Here is a 17,527-nt window from a genome sequence, read left to right on the forward strand (position 1 = left end):
TGGTGGTGTGTGCTTACAATTCTAATACTGGGAAGGAGGTGTCTCCCTGGCTAGCCAGCCCAGAGGTGGGTGCTATCTGAAGAATGGCACCCAATCTAGTCCTACCTACATATGCATATGCTCCTGAACACATGTTCACCCACGCACATACATGCATGCACACACACACACACATACACACAAAGAAATAACATACTAGAGGCCTGTAAGTTTGGGGTAATGGCATCTGGTATGGCCAATTACTGTGATGAGTTTCTGGGGAACAACAGGAAATCATGAGAGAGCACTGCACTCGAGAGGCAGAGCCAGGCGGATCTCTGTGAGTTCAAGGCCAGCCTGGTCTACAGAGTGAGTTCCAGGACAGGCACCGAAAACTGCACAGAGAAAACCTGTCTCAAAAAAACAAAAACCAACCAAACAAAAAACAAAAGCCAACCAACCAAACAAACAAACCAAAACAACAGCAGCAACAACAAAAACCCAGCTGCCACAGTCACTGAGGACCAATTACAAATGGGAGCAGGGACATTCTTACTGCCTATGGACCTAGCTCAGTAAGAAGAGCCCTCTGCCACCCCTGCTGTGGGATGCCCCACCCCTGCCCAGCCCTCTGGCCCATGCAGGTATATTGTTCCGCCTTGGAATCTTTGTGATCCTTAGCTGACATCTCTGCCTTTTCTAATGGAAAAGAAGCTCTAATGAAAGTCCCCTTTCATCATGGATATGATGTAAGACCCAGTCTGAAGCACCTGACATGGACTATATTATTTCATCCCCACTTGCAATGGTTTGAACATTAAAGGTGACCCAAAACCTCCTGGGTTGAAGGTTTGGGCCCGAGTGATCAGATGTAGGGCTTTGGGGAGGCTGCAGTGTCTTGAGGTCTCTGATCTTATCAATTGATCAATCCATTCATAGATTCATAGATTAAGGACTATTTAGAAGTGGGAGGTATGCTCTCAAGGAATATCTTCTCCTTGTCCCCATACCCCCACCTGTCACCATGAAATGAGCAATAGTTTTTTCTGCCAGGTGCTTCTGGCCTTGTCACCAAATTAAAAGCAATCGGGTCATGGATTGAAACCGTGAGCTCAATAAACCTTTTCTCTCTCAAGTTGATTTCCCTCAGGTATTTTGTCAGAGCAAGGGAAATCTAACATACTGCCCTCCCCTGAATTAGGTACTATTATCCCCATTTCACAGCTGAGCAAAGTGAGGATAAGAGCATTTGCCTCAAAGCTGGAGGTGGAAGCAAAATTTGAAGTCTGGTAGTTTGAGATGCAGATTTTTATTGTCGCTGCCTCCTTCATCACCGTCACCATCAAAAGGAACTTGGGTGTAATTCTGAACATTGCACAATTTGGGATAAGACATCAAGTGTGTTCCCTGGGAATGGAAGGGCCATGGTCATGTCCCAGCTTGGAAGAGGACGGGCACAAATGAAGATCAAGGCCTCGGACCACAAAGCACATCTGTGTTGGTGCCAGCCTTGGCTGTTGGCCTCACACTATCATTTCTGTTCCTTTGGGAAACTGCCCTTGTCCAGGAAGCCTCAGTAGTGGGGGCCACGCGACTCTGAGGGGCCAGCCTGGCCTTTCTGAACTCCCCTCCCTGTTTCAAGGAAATGGGATAAGGGGCTTTTGTGTGTACTATGGTGACACTGAATGCCAAGGCAGTTCTGCAGACAAAAGTAGGGTGCTTGAAGTGATTCCTCTAATGGCAACAGGGGAGGGGAATCCATGTTGCAGGACAGTGTTTAAGATTACCAACTGGCTCCTCTATAGGCATCACCCCTGAACCCCCACCCCCTGTTAAAGGTAAATGGCCCCTGGAACAGAAAACCCATCTGTGATCTTTAACCAGCTGTGAAACATTCTCATCTACTTCATTTTCTTTTGAAAGCAGTAAATGAAAACCTGGGTCGCAAGCAGCCTCCCTCCGAAGAGGCTGGGCAGGCTGTCGAGAAACTGGCATGGAGAGGTGTCGATTCCTAGACTGAAATCTGGCTCCTGGGTTTAGAGGAGTTTAATAAGGATATCAAGAAGAGGAAATGCAGATGAGGACACTCCAATAGGCTCTGTGGGGCGTCATAAAGGGTCCATTCATAAAAAGTTATGCACGCATTATGCCTGGATTTTCACACACTGCCCTGGGAAAAAATTCGATGCAGAGCAAGATGTCTACTTTACAATCCGCCCTAATCCGCTCTCCCTCCTGCCAAAGGGGCATTGACCTGCCTCCTCCCAGCAGATTTCATGGCACTGACCCCTCCCAGGGACCAGCTTAGCCAACACAATGCACTTGTTCCAAACACAAAAATTCACTAACGACTGCATTTGGAAACATCAGAGCAGACCAAATAGTTGGCAAAGGAGGTGCCTGCAAATGAAGAATGATGGCTCCAGGCACCCGGCCATGCCTCAGCTGCAACACTGTGCATGTGAGAGAGCACACACACACACACACACACACACACACACACACACACACACACACAGAGTGTGTGCAATTCAGGGAGAATATAATATGAGCCCTAACCCCTTCCTCCTGAGAAAAATCAACCCAAGCCATCGCCATCATCACCAATAAACCGACCAACTGCACAAGTCCTGTTCTGGTATGAAGAGTGTAGCAGAGACACCAGGATCCCCACTGAGAAAATGCCCACTTGCCATTCAAGCAAAGGGTACGCCTGGAAACTGGCCGGTGTCCACTCTCTGGAACGTGCCTTGGCCCTTTCTGGGGGACTTTGGCTCCTTCCTCTCATGGCTTTAGTCTAACCCATTCCTGGGGTTTTAAGGCTGCCAACCTCAGCAAGCAAAACTCCAGGAAGCCTGGTTAACTTTGACTCCCAGACAAACAACACATGGTGTGTTTCTTCTGACAGCTTGGGGGAGGGGGAGGACTGCAAATATTTAGCAGTCACCTGTCCCCAGACCGGGACATTGGCACTCTGGACTAATTTCAGTCACTGGCTAGCCCTGAGGGAGCTGGGCTTTCCCGTGTAGTGTAGGATTCAGTGACTTGAAGGCATCTGTCAGGTTGAGGGGGTCTGTGGTTCCTTGTACTCATGAAGCTCCTCCCACGTAGCATTTGTAAAGCATTATTGTAGAAGATCCAAACAGTAGAGAAGTGTACAAAGCACAACATGAAGCTGCCCACCATCCCCGAGCTTCCTTTCTTGGAGGTAACCACCTCCTCCCTAATGAACATCCTTTCTGTGTGTTTGGTACCAGACAGAAGCACATCCGAGACCAGCAGGACCATTCTCTGACCCAGTCTGTGTGGGTTCTGGTTAAGTTGTTTACCAGAGACGTTGTCCAGGAAATGGTGATGATCAGACAAGTTTAGAAACCCCTGTTCCCAGGAATCCATCCTCACTGTGATTTGGGAGGCTTGTATGAGTACATAAGTGTGTGCAAGTGCACCTGCACATGTGTGTGGATGTGAATGCAGTTGCATATGTACCCAGGTGCATGTGGGGCCAGAGATCAACATCAGCTTTCTTCCTCACTCTCTCTCCATCTTATTTTTTGAGACAGGGTCTCTTGCTGAATCCGGACCTCACTGATTCAATTAACCTGGCTGAGTAGTGAGTTCCATATATCCACCTATTTCCATTACTGCCCCCTAGTACTGGAGTCACAGACACACACTACAGTGCCTGACTTCTTATGTGGGTGCTAAGGATCCAAACTCAGGTCCTTAGGCTTATGCAAAGACCACTTTGCTTACCGAGTCTTCTCCCTGCCCTGTGCCATCTTGGCACACCTGACCAATGCTGCTTGTGACCCATATCTCTGACTGTTACTTCCATGTCTGTTTATTTTAGGCAGAAAACAGAACCCAGTGCAGGCAGACTCTACCCTGTCTTGGGCAGAATACTCCCTTGCCCGTGCCCACATTCCTATACATACTTGCGGGGGAGGCACTTGATCTGTGTGTCTGGACTATTAGCCACATGATGGATTTCTCCTAATGATGGCAGGCAGACTGGCTCTTCCCTGGTACCTTGGAGTTTCCGAAGACACAAATCCCCACCTGTTTGTACCCTTGGGAGTTTAAACAAATCCTTCCACTAGATACAGGTGTTTGTGTGCTATCCCCTGATAGCTGACATTGAGGTTACTCATGCAGAAGGCTACAGGTTCCCTAGAGACTGTCCCTGTCTGGTGTGACTGTCTCATCCCGGTCACCCAGGATCTCACACAACATCAGGGCCTTCTGTCTCATCACCATCTGCAGCCAACCACCCTGGCAACAGCTCCTTGCAGCAAAGCAAAAGTGGCTTTTCCACTCACATGAAGGAATGCTGGGGACCAAGTCATCACCAAAACCTTAGACTTGGCCAGGCCAGCAGGCCATCATTCAGAGCACTCCAGCAGTGAGGATCCCCTACTATCTTTCATCTGGCTCTTTGTTGGCCTATTTTTTTCCACAACTCCATTATAGCTGGCTTCCTCGGGCTGATGAGTACCAGCGTCGGCTCCCAAGACCCAAGACCACTGATCCTCCAGGCAATATTAATCATCCCTGGTCATCAAGTGTCTATAAAGTGTCTTCCAGTGACCTTTCACTCAAAGATCCAAACTGCCTTTGGTGGATGAATCCATACTCTTTCCTATTCCACAAAAATAATACCTGCCTATCAGAAAATCGTAAGCTAAAAACAGAACAGAAACACTAAAAAATCCTTTACCATTCTGAAATAACCACTATGTGTTATTTACATCTCTAACTTTATTTGAGATTTATTTTGTAAGTTATAAAATGGTTTCTTGTAGTTGGATTCAGTCCACGCAATAGTTTAAATAATTTAGATTTGAACCATTAGGGACAGCAGAGTTGGACTCCTTGTTTTTTCATATTGATCCCATTCTGTTCATCTCTGCCTGTTACAGCAGCTGGCTTTGCAATCCCTGTTACACACATCTGCATGTACACATATATGTTTGAAATTATTCTATTTACTCCATTCTGTAGCATATTTTTTGCAGGTTACAGAGTGCTAGAAAAGTTCTCTGTGTTGATACACACTCACCTCTAACTTTATTTTTAATGGATGGGAATTTTCTGTTGAAAAGATGTGTCACGATTTACTCAGCTAACCCCTACTGTTGAACATTTAAATTGCCTTTGATTCTCCCCGCTTCAGCGCACCTCCCTGGAGCTAGAGCTTTGCACACTTCCTTAATTAGTTCCCTAGGAGAAATTCCAAGAAGCAGAATTGCTGGGTCACCGGGTGCTGACAGTTTTTAAAAGCCTTTAACATGTGTGGCCAAATGGAGTGCTCAGTTGTACAACGACAAGAACCCTTGAGAGCTTCTTGTGCTGGCTGCCACAATGGAACCTTCCAGATAGTAAGAGCATCCCAGGGAACGGCCCATCTCTTCTCTCTTAAGGCTGTCTGAAGTCTACTCACCCAACAGGGGGGCCTTTCTCCAGTAACCATCCCGAACCTCCACGTAATCGTACCAGCACAGACGGCTCTTAAACAAATCCATGGATGTGAAATTTAGGATGATCTGTAAAGAATTACCATAAAGTAGGATTGAACAACAAAGCCTGAGGAGTTCTGAAGGATGCATCTTACATACCAGTGTTCTCATGTTACCCCTTAGCATACAGAGCCTTCAGACCTCGGTAGGAGTGTCTTCTCAAAACACACACACAGGAAACCTCCTGACATTAAATAATAAACCTTAGGAGGGATGGGGAGTAAACAGAAGGAGATGGGTCCTTTAGTTCTCTCTGGGGAGTCACTTGGGCTTTTGAAGTTGCTAGGTGGTTTACAGAAAGCAAGATGCATTAAAAGATGGGCCAGGGTGAGTTGAGACTCGGGATTTGGAAGGAGGTAAGGGGTCAATGAAGTTCAGAGATACGAAAAGATCTTGTAACATCATCAATCATTCAGAGGGTCTGGGGTTAGCTCAAGTGCACGTGAGCACAGCTGTGATCAACATCCCCTCAGCCATGATCTCCCACTTTTGACGAGTTGTCTCCAAAAGCCTTCCTGAAGTTAGTCCATCCATCCATCCATGCATCCATCCATCCATCATCCATCCATGCATCCATGCATCCATCCATCCCATTGTTTTTACTGGTTGACCACTTACTGTGTGTTACTGTGTTGCTCTTCTTCAATGTCTCTTCCTAGTGGCTACCGTTGGGATGATTCCCAGACTACCCACAACTACAGCTTGATGTTAGTCTCCCACACCTTCTATCTCGGGTTTCTCAAACTGCTCCCAACTCATGCTTAGGGAATCCCTAAAGAAATCCCTATGCCCCCATCTCGTAAGTCGGGCCCTATTTGTTTTCTAGATGCTTCAAGGCAAGCCTCTGTCCCTTCCTCAATGCTCTAGAAGTTCCAGAACCTGCCAGGCCCAGGTAAGTGCCCACACCTAAGTCCCTGCTCAGATGGCACCACCTGACATTTGATCTGTAGGAGTCCCCAATCTCTCTCCCCCTCAGAGGTCTCTCTAGTCAGACACATTTGGACCCACATCTCAGCTCTGCCTTCACTGACTCCAGAATCTTGAGGAAGTAGTTGACTTCCTAGAGCTTTTTCCTCATCTGGAAAACAATATGCACACCAGCAGGCTGCGGAAGAGTCTGTGAGAGAAACTGTATACAGGGTGACTAATGCTATGTCTGGTATACAGCAAGTACTCCAAAAACACAGTTTTAAAAGTCAGACCACTCTGAGTATGCTCTTAGTATATCACAGCTGGCACCCCACTGCCCCTCACAGGCTTTCTTTCCATCCTGATCATCAATGAGAGTGCCGACCCCTTCCCTAGAGTCCAGTGGTCCCCTAGAAAATGAAAAGTGAGTACCAGAAAATAACATGGATGTGTCTATCAGATTCCTAGGGAGTGAGAAACCCAAGCTTAGAGTATCTTAAGATTAGGGTGTCCCTGGGTTTCTCTCATGTCTGCATCACCTGGTGATAGGTGATGAGGTTCAGGAATGCTTATGAGCTGGTCCCACAGAACTACTTAGTCTTTGCTCTTTTAAGATTACAGTGAGGAAATGTTAGTAAAACTTCCTTGGAAACACATTCATGGTCTGAGAGGGATAACTACTCAGGCTAATTATTTTAAGTATGTTAGTGAACCATAAAGACCATTGGGGAAGAAAAAGGTGATGAGCGAGAAGTGATATGGAATCAATCAACTTTACTAATTACCGGCAGCTCTAGGGAAGGCTGGGTGAGGCAGAAATGGGAATAATTGTAGGAATTTCAACCATGTATATTCTCTGTGCCCCCAGTGGGCACTGATAATTGAGACTTAGTGAAGCTTACATGGTTCAAACATATCACATAGGCCTGCTGTGCAGCAAGTCAACAATGTGGGGATTACCAGGCCTCCTCCTCTTCCTCCTCCTCCTCCTCTTCCTGCCTGTTAATACCTCTAGCAGGTCATATCCACACAAAAGGTATAAGTCTCAGGTTCAAGATGACAATCACACTGTGTGTTGTGTACGGTAGTGGAGCATGCCTGTAAGTGTGAGCACATATATCTGTGCACATGCATACAGAGGGTGGAGGAAGGTGTCCCTTGTCTTCCTCTGTCACCCTTATTCCCTTGGGACAGGATCGGTCACTGATCCAGAAGCTTACCAGTGGGCTGAGCTGGTTTGCTAGCGAGCTCTCGGGGGCTGCCTGTCTCTGTCTCCCAGCGCTCGGGTTACGGGCATGCACAGCCATGCCTCTCTTATTACTGGGGTGCTAGAGACTTGAACTCAGGTCCTCAGGCCTGCACAGCAAGCTATCCTACCCACTGAGCAGCCTTCCAAGCCCTGGCATTGCCTTAATACTTCATTGTGAGAGTGCATGCACATGTGCAAATGTATATGTGTGTGAACTCTGTCTCCTTTGTGTGACATGACAATGGTCCACTGTTCAGGTTTTTAGTCTTTCCATGGTGTATATTCACTTCCCAACTCTCCATCAAATTTAGTTAGTCACCTTGAGTAAGTCCAATTTTCTGTTGTATGGTAAGTGGGGTATCAGCATCTAGCATGTGGGGTTGATGCAAGGATGTGATTAAGTGACCTACATGGCTTACCAAGGAAAGAATCCAGTCTGTAAAAATTGCTTTCAGTGGACACTAGCCATTGCTCTCTTGTTCTCACATTATACTTGAAGTAATAAACTATGTAGACTGTCTATGGACACCTGGAAAACATCCAGCACATCCCACTATCTCCAGATACCCAGGTTTCACTCTATCCTCAGACATCCACATATCCATCCAACAAACCCTCATTGTGCCGTGACTGTGCCATACAAAGTGGGATGCTGGCATTGGTGTGGACAATCTCTGTCCTCACTGTGCTTAAGGGCTATAAATTCAACAGTACCTCAGTAGTTATGATACTGAAGCATGCTGTGACAGGTGTGATTCTAGAGGGATCTGGGAACACAGGGACATCCCCTCACCTAGACCCAAGGAAAGAGGGTTGATCTGCTCTGAGACAACTTGAAGAATATCTAGATTTGTAGAACACACAGTAAAAAGATGAAGATTGGAGAGATGGCCCAGTGCTTAAGAGTGTGTCCTGCTCTGGCAGAGGACCCTGGTTCAGTTCCTACTACCCATGTTGGGTGGTTGATAATTGCCTCTAACTCCAGCTCTAGAGGATCTGAAATCAGGCAATCTGGATCAGCTCCAGCCCTCTTCTGGACTCCATGGACACCCATACACACATGTACACACACAAATCACACACTCAACACACATATACACATAAAACAAATCTTTTAAGAAAAGATAAACTTTAGAGTTCAAATCTGCATTTTACTATGTGATTGGGCAATTTCCCTTTAGATTCCTTGTCCACAAAATGGACATAAGATCCTGTAGTGGAGCAGAACATATCCATCTTGGACCAAGGAGAAGAGGCCCTGGCCCTGAGCTCAGCTCCAGAGGGGTATGGCATCTTCAGGACTAACGGAACTTGTGAATACACGGCTTGCTAAGCCTCTAACATCTTCTTCCAGGGACCCAGGGCCTTGGCGTTCCCTGAGCCCGCTTATTGGACATGCCATGGCTTCCTTCCTGGATCTGAGAACAGACACAGACCTGGACAGTCCATCCTACCAGAGGGCAGCCAGAGAGCAGCTGCTTGAAAGGCTGGAGTGAACGATACTCAGGAACGTGGGTTGGGGCGTCAACACAGGTGGAGGTAGAGGCTGGAGAAGAGAATCCAACTGTGTTGGCCATGTTGCCTGACACTCCAAGGTGTCAAGAAATTTTATATGGGACACTTGCCCTCTAGAGTCCTAGAACAGTGTGTTAGTCAAGGTGAAGGACAGATTGTGGTGTGGATCTTTAGTACATGCCAGGCCTCCATTTGTGTGGGTTCAACTGGCTGAGAAGTCATGAAACAATGAATCCAATGTGAGCAGTGGTGCTCCTGGCACTCGGTGGGTGCTCAGAACAGCTGCTATTACTACAAGTACAGATCCTCCTATCCCACTCGACCTAGAGCGCCACCCTGTTCCTGATGGGGGCCCAACCTACCTTTTAAAAATTGTGTTTACTGTTCATGTGTCTAGCCAGGTATGTGATCAACATGCAAAGGTCTGATCAGGAGAGTTAATGTTCTCACCTACCTTTTCCCCCGGGGTGACAGAGATCCTCCAGACACAGTGGGAATAGGAAGGGTAGCCATTTGGGAAACCAGGTGCCGAAAAGTTTCCTGTTGTGTCCTGTAGAGTCTCCCCACACGCTGTACAAGCAAAACAGCAACTCTGATACAGGCACACATGAGGCTTCTTCCCCCCAACCCCTGAGCTACCCCTGCCCAGGCCTGTGGAGTAACAGGCTTTCCCAAGCCAAAGCCCTGGGAATGACGGATGAAGAGTAAGCTGAGTAGATGGTTATTTTTCTGGCCAAGGCAAGCAAGTGTAGATCTTGGTGCCAAGGAGTAGCACCCAGGGCTTCTTCCAAAGGCTGTCAGTACTCAGTATGGCTTGATGTAGGTTCAGATCTCAATTCTCTATGAATTGGACCATGAGCTGGACCAACTCAGGGGGCCAGTGAGATCACCTATATCACATGGAATGGGTCCACTCGGGGCTTGGCACCCAAGAGTGTTCCAGAGATTGTACAACTGATTTATTGATTGATTGATGAGAGAGGCTGAGCCTAGTGCCTTGGGCCATGCTAGACAAGTGAGCTACACATCTCCCAGCCACACTGAAGCCTTCATAATTGCTAATAATAACATCCGTAGCAGGGAGAATACAGAAGTATAAGTCAGTAAAGCCAAAAGAAAACATGCTCTGAGACTCATTTATGCCCCCTTTAAATTCTTTTCTTTTTGCCATTTATCTCCGAGAGAACTAGCAAACAAACAAGGAAGCAGAGAGAAGCGCAGGGGTAGAGGCAGTTATAGAAGGATGGTCTACAGAGAGCTCTTGGGTCTATTTGTCTTTGAAGGTTGCCCAGAAATGAATGTGTCTAGAACATAGAATCTGCATGAGAAGAAAATCACTTTCTGTAATTTGTCCTTAAAAGAAATGAAGAGAGAGGGATTCCTATAGATTGGGAGCAAACAACATTTGTATTTCCTGAAACCTGGGGATTGCCACCTCCCAAATACAAAGGCAGTGGCTTGCTGGGTGACCCCTACCATGGGGCTACCCACAAAGTGCAAGGAATGAGCAGCATCCTTAAGCATTTTCTCCCACTCTTGATCCCACCTCTGCTTGGCCACTGCCTTGGCTTGCAGTGACCCCTTGGAGCATCCTCTGCTGCTCCTGGAGCGACAGGAAAGGGCATGTGGAGGGCTGCCCATCATCTGCCTCAGGAAATCCCAGCTATCAGGGCCTCCGTGTCATGTTACAGAACAACTGCCGAGCATAGTGAGGCTCACTCCCAGCAGCCAACACCCCCGAGGGTTCCATGGAAATTATTTTGGAATAATCATCTGCATTCTGCAAGAATAGATACATTACTGTGTGCTCCAGGATATTTACCAGCTGCCGGGAGCCTTTGGGGAAATAAGAAGCATATACAGTGTAACTAAATAAATACTATGGCATTTCCCAGGGAATGATACAAGGTTTCCCTTTACATTCAGAGGGTTATATGATACGTGTGTCCTGGATTTCAGCCCTACCATGCCCCTAGATGACTGAGAGCTGGATGAATACATTTCCTCATTCCATAAGGATGCAGCCTACACAGCATTTTTCAGTCTCCATGGTCCCACATTGCAGGGCAATGTCAGTCCTGATTTTCTCCAGTGGCCCCAGTTTCAAATATTTCACCACAAATCAAAACACATCTGGTTTGAAGGATGTGGCAAAGGCTACTGGAGCTGTTGATGATGGAACTTCCTTCTGTCCTCCCTGAGCTCCTAAAGTTCATTTTGCCCCATCAGGGGCACAAACTTGGCTGTTACAATCAATGTTTTGTATGGATTTAGAAGTGCCTTAGGGCACTGACCCCAGGATGACATGGAATGAAAAGATGCCAAAGCTGGTCAGTTTTAACTGTCCACTTGATACAAAACAGAACACCTGGGAAGAGCGTCCTGATGAGGAATTATCTAGATCAGATTGCCCTGTGGGCTTGTTTGTGGGATGTTGTCTTGTTATTTGATGTAGGAAGACCCAGCCCAATGTAGGTGGCCCCATTCCCTAGGCAGGGCGTCTCAAGCTATATAAGACAGGAGAAAGCGACATGAGACAGCGTGTAGGATCCATACATTTATTCTCTCTCTGCTCTTAACTGTTACCACTTAAGTTCCAGCCTTGACCTCCGCACAATAATGGATTGTAGCTTGAAACTCTAAGCCAAATAAACTCCTCTCCTACGTGGCTTTTTTGTCAGTGTATTTTATCACAGCAACAGAAATGAAATGAGGGTAGAGATGAAGGCAAAGAGAGCCAGTCTGAGGGGAAGGGACTGCGGCCCTAGCTCAGGACAAGGCTTTGCTCCACCTAAGATACGCTCTGGTCTTTAATAGCTTATGGCTGGTGACCAACCCTGAGGCAACAGCACCAGAAAGTTGCTCTGACTGTAGCATTTGGGAATCAGACCCTATCATCCCCAAAGTATTTCCCTCACTCTCTGTCTTCCTGCCAGAAACTCTTGATTCTTCCTTTGCCATATTCACATTCCCCGGTTTCCTAGAAAGAAGATGGGCTCTCGGAGCAATGGGTCCCACTGTGGTACCGCCTTCTACTCCCTCTCTCTCTGCACTCAAGGCTTTGCCAAGGAACTTCAAAAGCCTCCCATAGTCAGGCTATGGGCTCTGAGCCTGCGATGTGCCTCTCCATTTCAGCATTCTGCACTGTACTGCACACCCCCTAACAAAGACACAAGAAACCACAGCTTCCAAATAGTCGTCCCTTCAGTTCCCCACAGCTCTTCCCAGCAAGGGATGGGGTTGCTTGCACACAGCATGCGTTGTGTAGCATGGGATGCTAGGAGTTTCTGGGAATCCCCATGGCTCACAGTTACCTGGGCATTTGTACAGCTTCCTGGCTTGAGCTATATCTCCCTGACTGAGCCGCACACGTTGGCCAATGGTTGGCCTGACGCCATTGTCGTCTCGACGGGGGAGGATGGTGTCTAAGAAAACTCCTCTACAGGGAGAAAAAAGAGAGAGAGAAAGAAAAGTCAAGGCTGCCAGGCTGTGTGCGAGAAGACTCCCAGTCTTCATTCATTTCTTGGTGACCCATCAACATTCCTGTCCCCATCACTTGCCACCCCCTCCCCCTGTTGTTATGACTGAGTGGTTTCTTTCACTCAGGCTGCCTTAGAGCATTCCACCCCATCGGCTGCCTACTCATTTCCCAATGGGAAGGCAACTGCCGATTTGAAAACTATACCCTAGTCTAGTAGTCTGAAGCCTGCCTTACTCAGTGGAAGTACGGAGCACTTCCACGAAGCCCTCGACAGGCCCTCACCCTGGGGCCATCGTGTTGCACAAACCAGGGACCACCATCCAGAGGTCACGGTGTGAGTGGCACCCCCTGGAGTTGTGCACTAGGCACTACTTTGTTTAGATAAAGTCTTGGAGCTGCTTCAGGAAGAGCCTGGGAACTGGTCTGGCAGCTAAATCAAGAGCAATAGGGGTCACCCAAAGATGCCAGGCTGCATAATCCTATGCCAGGCCTGACTCTGCCATGTAGATTAACTTGAGAAGCCCCTTTCTTTCTTTGAATCTTTCTGAGCCTCAGTTTACTCCTCTGTACAATAGGAGATTGGCTGGTTGTTTGTGATGGCCCCTCCAAGCCCTAGCACCTTACTCTTACTTGTGTGACTAAGATCTAAAATGTCAGGGGTATTTCTAAAGCACAAGAGGACCCCCAGATGTCTAGCTGAGCCCTGACCTAGTCATACCTCACTGCAGAATCTGAACCCCCTCCTCTGCCTGTAGACCCTCTATCTGGGCCTGTCCTACACATTGTCCCGTCTCCAAGTATCATGTGTTCCTTCCTTAACCAACTTCCTGAAAAGCACTGTCTCCGTTCCTTTCCGATGTTCAGCTTTCATTCACTCTTGACTCCAGTTGGTATTTAAGGAGACCAGTGGCGGTCACGCGTCCCTCCAGTGGGGTCCTCTCAGTATTCGTCTGTCTCTCAATCTCTGGAAGCTGTCAGCAGCGCCTCTTTCCTCACTGTCCTCTCCCGGTCCCCAGACATTGCTGTGTGAACTGGGAGAGAGCAACCACTTCTACGTCCTGCTTGGATGATGCCCCTGCCTCTGCTCTCTCTGCACGCGACACTACTGAAGAGTTTTAACTACCCACAGAGAATTGTTTCCGGTTCAGAATCATCTAGTAGACCCCCATACCTGGCACCACCTCCCTGAGCTGTACCATGGGCAGAGATCCTACCCTAAATTTGGCTCACGGCTGAACTGATCCCACCCTTTGCTTGTCCCTTGGCCTTTGTCTCTGGAGACAGGATCTGAAAGTGCTCTCAGCTCCTCCCTGTTCCTCACTCTCTCCTAAGAAACCAGTGACCACGTTCTGTCCAGTGTACCTTGTAGGTATCCTGTTAGCCCAGGCCCTCCTCCTGGCTCCCAGACCACTGTCTGAACCCATGTGATCGGCAGGCACTTCTTTCCAAATGTTCTCCAGAAGCTTCCAGACTGTGTGCCTCTCTGTGGGAGCCCCCTGTGCTCCAGTCCTACAGTGCTGCAAGGAGGCCACCCCAGCAAGCAGGGATAGCTGTGTGCTCAGGACTCCCTCCACTTGGCTGTCTGGGCCCTTTGCTCGTGACTTCTGACTTCCTCTCCAGCCATGCCTCTTGTTATCTCCTTCTAGGTCCCAAACAAACCCCTGCACACACTGTCCTCTCCCCAGGCTACCCACACCCACTGTTTTGCCTACTCAGAGACTCCTATTCATTCTCCGGATCCTCATCATCTATCCCTCCCTCTTAAAACCCTTTGGGACCCTTTCTACCCCTCCCATCTGGTGTTGCCATATTCACTTGATTAGTTTTCTGTCATATCTTTTTTTTTTTTTTAATGTGTTGTTGATATTTTCTCCTCTGCCAAAAGTAAGTTTCTCAAGACTGGATTTCTCCTTTCTGTCCTTACAGACTGAGGGAGGATTAAAAAAAAAAAAAGCCACAAGCCCCACCTACATCTTTAATTAAATTATGCAGCCACAATCAGGAACTATTTTCAAAGAATTTCACAAAATAGTTATTTACATCATAGGAATCAGCTAAAATGTACACACCCTAGCTATTAGATGTTGTGTGTGTGTGTGTGTGTGTGTGTGTGTGTGTGTCTGTATCTCTCTGTCTCTCTCTCCAGCTCTCTGTCTCTCTCTCTCCAGCTCTCTGTCTCTCTCCAGCTCTATGTTCTCTCAAATCCGCCGCCACACTGGATAATACACATCTCCATTTCTCTCTGCTTACATCACCTTGTTATCTTTTTGGCTGTGAAATGCTTGTTTTTCTCAGTCACACTCCCAGCACACTTTCTCTCCAGTGAGCAAAAGAGAATCCAGATCATCTGCAGAGGTCCTTTGCGGCCTGGTATGCCCAACAGTTAACCCTCCGCCCTGACTTTCTCTGAGTCTCGTGTCCTCATCTTCCAGAGTCCCCCCAAGACACTTCAGTGACACCCCTTTTCTCCCCTCCTCACACCAGGTTTGAAATCCTAAATCATGACTCCTAAGACAACTAAAATTCTGAATTCAGCTACCTGATACTTGATAGAGAGACACTTCTGCCCTAACAAAGGACACGGTACCCTGTGACAGCTCCCCTAAAGCAGGAAGTTTGCAGCAAAACCCAAATATCCGCATGTTGTGTAAGGAATAGCCTGGGCTTAGCCGACGACCAGCAAAGCCACCAGTAGGCCTGGCATGTTTAGACCATGTTCTCTCCTCCACTATTCTTAGGGCCTCCCTATGTGCCAGACCCCTCCTGTCATTTCATCTTCACAAGACCCCGGGAGCCAGGTCTATTGTTGCTAGGCTCCCTGAATGACTCGGTGCGCGGCCAGAGCTAGAAGAGGAGAGCCAGCCCCAAGACCTAGGCAGGCCTGAACCCTTCTGCCAGCCATCTTCATCTTTCTGTCTAGTGTGTCCCTCTGCTCAGGGAACAATAGGCTTCTGTGCACAGTGAGTGGTGGCTTGAGACAAAAGCAGCAGGTTGGGCACCGGCTCACACCAGTCTTTGGAGCTAAGTCATCGATGCAGTCCCCCGAGTTACTGACAGGCCACTGGATTCCGGAGACCGTCCACTCCCAGAGCCACCCTGTATGTGGCACTGCAGTAATGTTCCTTTGCCCTTTCTGGGTGGACAGTGCCCAGCATTGACTTCAGGCTAAACTGGCAAGGGTTGACAGATGCCTTAGGGGATAAAATTGTCAGCTCTGAGTTTTCCAAACAAAGACATCCCTGTGATAGAACTGTCTCCTCGCCTCCTGGACCTGTGCCCAGCAAAACTTCTAAGGACACCACTCCCCACTGCCTGGGTCCAACCAAGGGGAAAAGGAGAAGAAAGGCAATAAAACCAGAGGGGACAGAGCTGGAAGGAGACAGCTCAGGTCGTAAAGAGACCAGAGACTGTGTTTCCCATCAGCAGGAAGGGCTTTATCCCACAGGCTTGCGTTCTGCAGGCGATTCAGTGTTCTTTCACGAGCTAAAAGGCAAGGTACAGAGTGGCCCCAGGGGAGAAACAACCAAGAGAAACAAGTTGCAGTTAGGAAGTGGAGAAGCCTTTGACAAAATGCCAAAAAAAAAAAAAAAAAAAAAAAAGCCCGCCAGGGAAGAGCCCATGGTACAAAACAGCTTTCTAAAACTCAAAACTCCATACAGAAAACCATCACAAATGCAATGCAGGCATCCACCTGCAGTATAACGTGTTTGTGGGGTGGGGGAAATTCCAAGTTCTGGGGCCAGAGTTGATAAGAGGGCTGGGGTAGATGGTTAAAATAACGTACCTCACCTCTTAATGGTGACATCCCTTTGAAAGGTGACATCTCCCCTTAAGAGGCAGAGTGTACTTCTTCACTTCACCTGATTCTGGCCTTCTGGGTTGCTCTGACCGATGGGATGTGAGAGAAGTGATGCCATGCAGGTCCAGAGCCTGGTCTTTTAGAGGCTTGCAGCAACCCAGGCTGCCCTCCAATGGCCCCGAGTCCTCAAGCAGAGAAGGGCCTGGCCAAATCTACTGAAGGGTGAGGGGTCATGGGAAGGGGGACCATGGGCTATGGCCAATTGGTAGTGAGTGTTAAGTGTGTGACTGGCCATCTTTGACTCCCCAGCCTGATCAAGCTGAGTGTGAGTGGCCCTGGGCAAGACCAGAGAAGAATGAGCTGGACAGACCCACAGTTAAAAAAAAAAAAAAAACAAAAGAAAAACCCAGTAAGTTGTGGTTTAAAAGCCTAAGTTTGGCAGGGAAATTATGCAGCAATAGGTATTGTAGCAGTAACAGAAGTCTGCCTCGGGGAAGCCGCTCAGCACCAGCTGCCCATCACATCCCGGTACTGTTCCTTGCCAATCTCCCTCCTAGGTGCTTTGGATGAGGTATGATTATTTCATGGGTTTGGCCCAAAGATTTCCTCTGGTCTGTGCTGATAAGATGGCTCACGCTGACTTTGGAGTTAGAAAAGGTTCCCTCCAGAGGGGCAGAAGCGGTGGGATTATGAGCTAGAGATCACAGGAGGGGAAAAGATATTTAGGAAAAAAGAAAGTTAGGAAAAACAGGATGAGCCTCTGCTTGGCCTCTGGCTCCAGAACGTAGTGCAGTGGGTGGCAAAGAGCCAGTGAGAGGAAGGTGGCTTTGTTCCTACAGCTCTACATGCCCTGCATAGGAGAGACTTAGTCTCCCTCCTGGAGAGGAGCAACCACCACATTTGTGAGCATGTGCAAAGACTTAGAAAGAACAACAGACAGGATTTTCCTCACCCGTTCCTCTGGAATGTGGCTCTCTGGGCCTCTTTGACCTCACGCAGTCACTTATAAACTTAACAAAAATCTACTGGATATCTAGTATGTGTCGGCACTCTACTGGATGGTACACACTGGATGA

The 17,527-nt window shown here is 47.9% G+C and overlaps 1 protein-coding gene across 1 annotated transcript in view; it reads right to left on the reverse strand.

Moving 5' to 3' along the window:
• The window catches only part of Tll2 (tolloid like 2), a 117,953-nt gene that overhangs the window by 24,318 nt on the left and 76,108 nt on the right, over nucleotides 1–17,527 (reverse strand). Inside the window, 3 exon segments of the mRNA XM_028889409.2 lie at nucleotides 5,423–5,525; nucleotides 9,626–9,741; nucleotides 12,486–12,610. Coding sequence (XP_028745242.1) covers nucleotides 5,423–5,525; nucleotides 9,626–9,741; nucleotides 12,486–12,610 — 344 coding nt within the window.

Source organism: Peromyscus leucopus, chromosome 1, assembly GCF_004664715.2.
Source record: "Peromyscus leucopus breed LL Stock chromosome 1, UCI_PerLeu_2.1, whole genome shotgun sequence".
NCBI lineage: Eukaryota > Metazoa > Chordata > Mammalia > Rodentia > Cricetidae > Peromyscus > Peromyscus leucopus.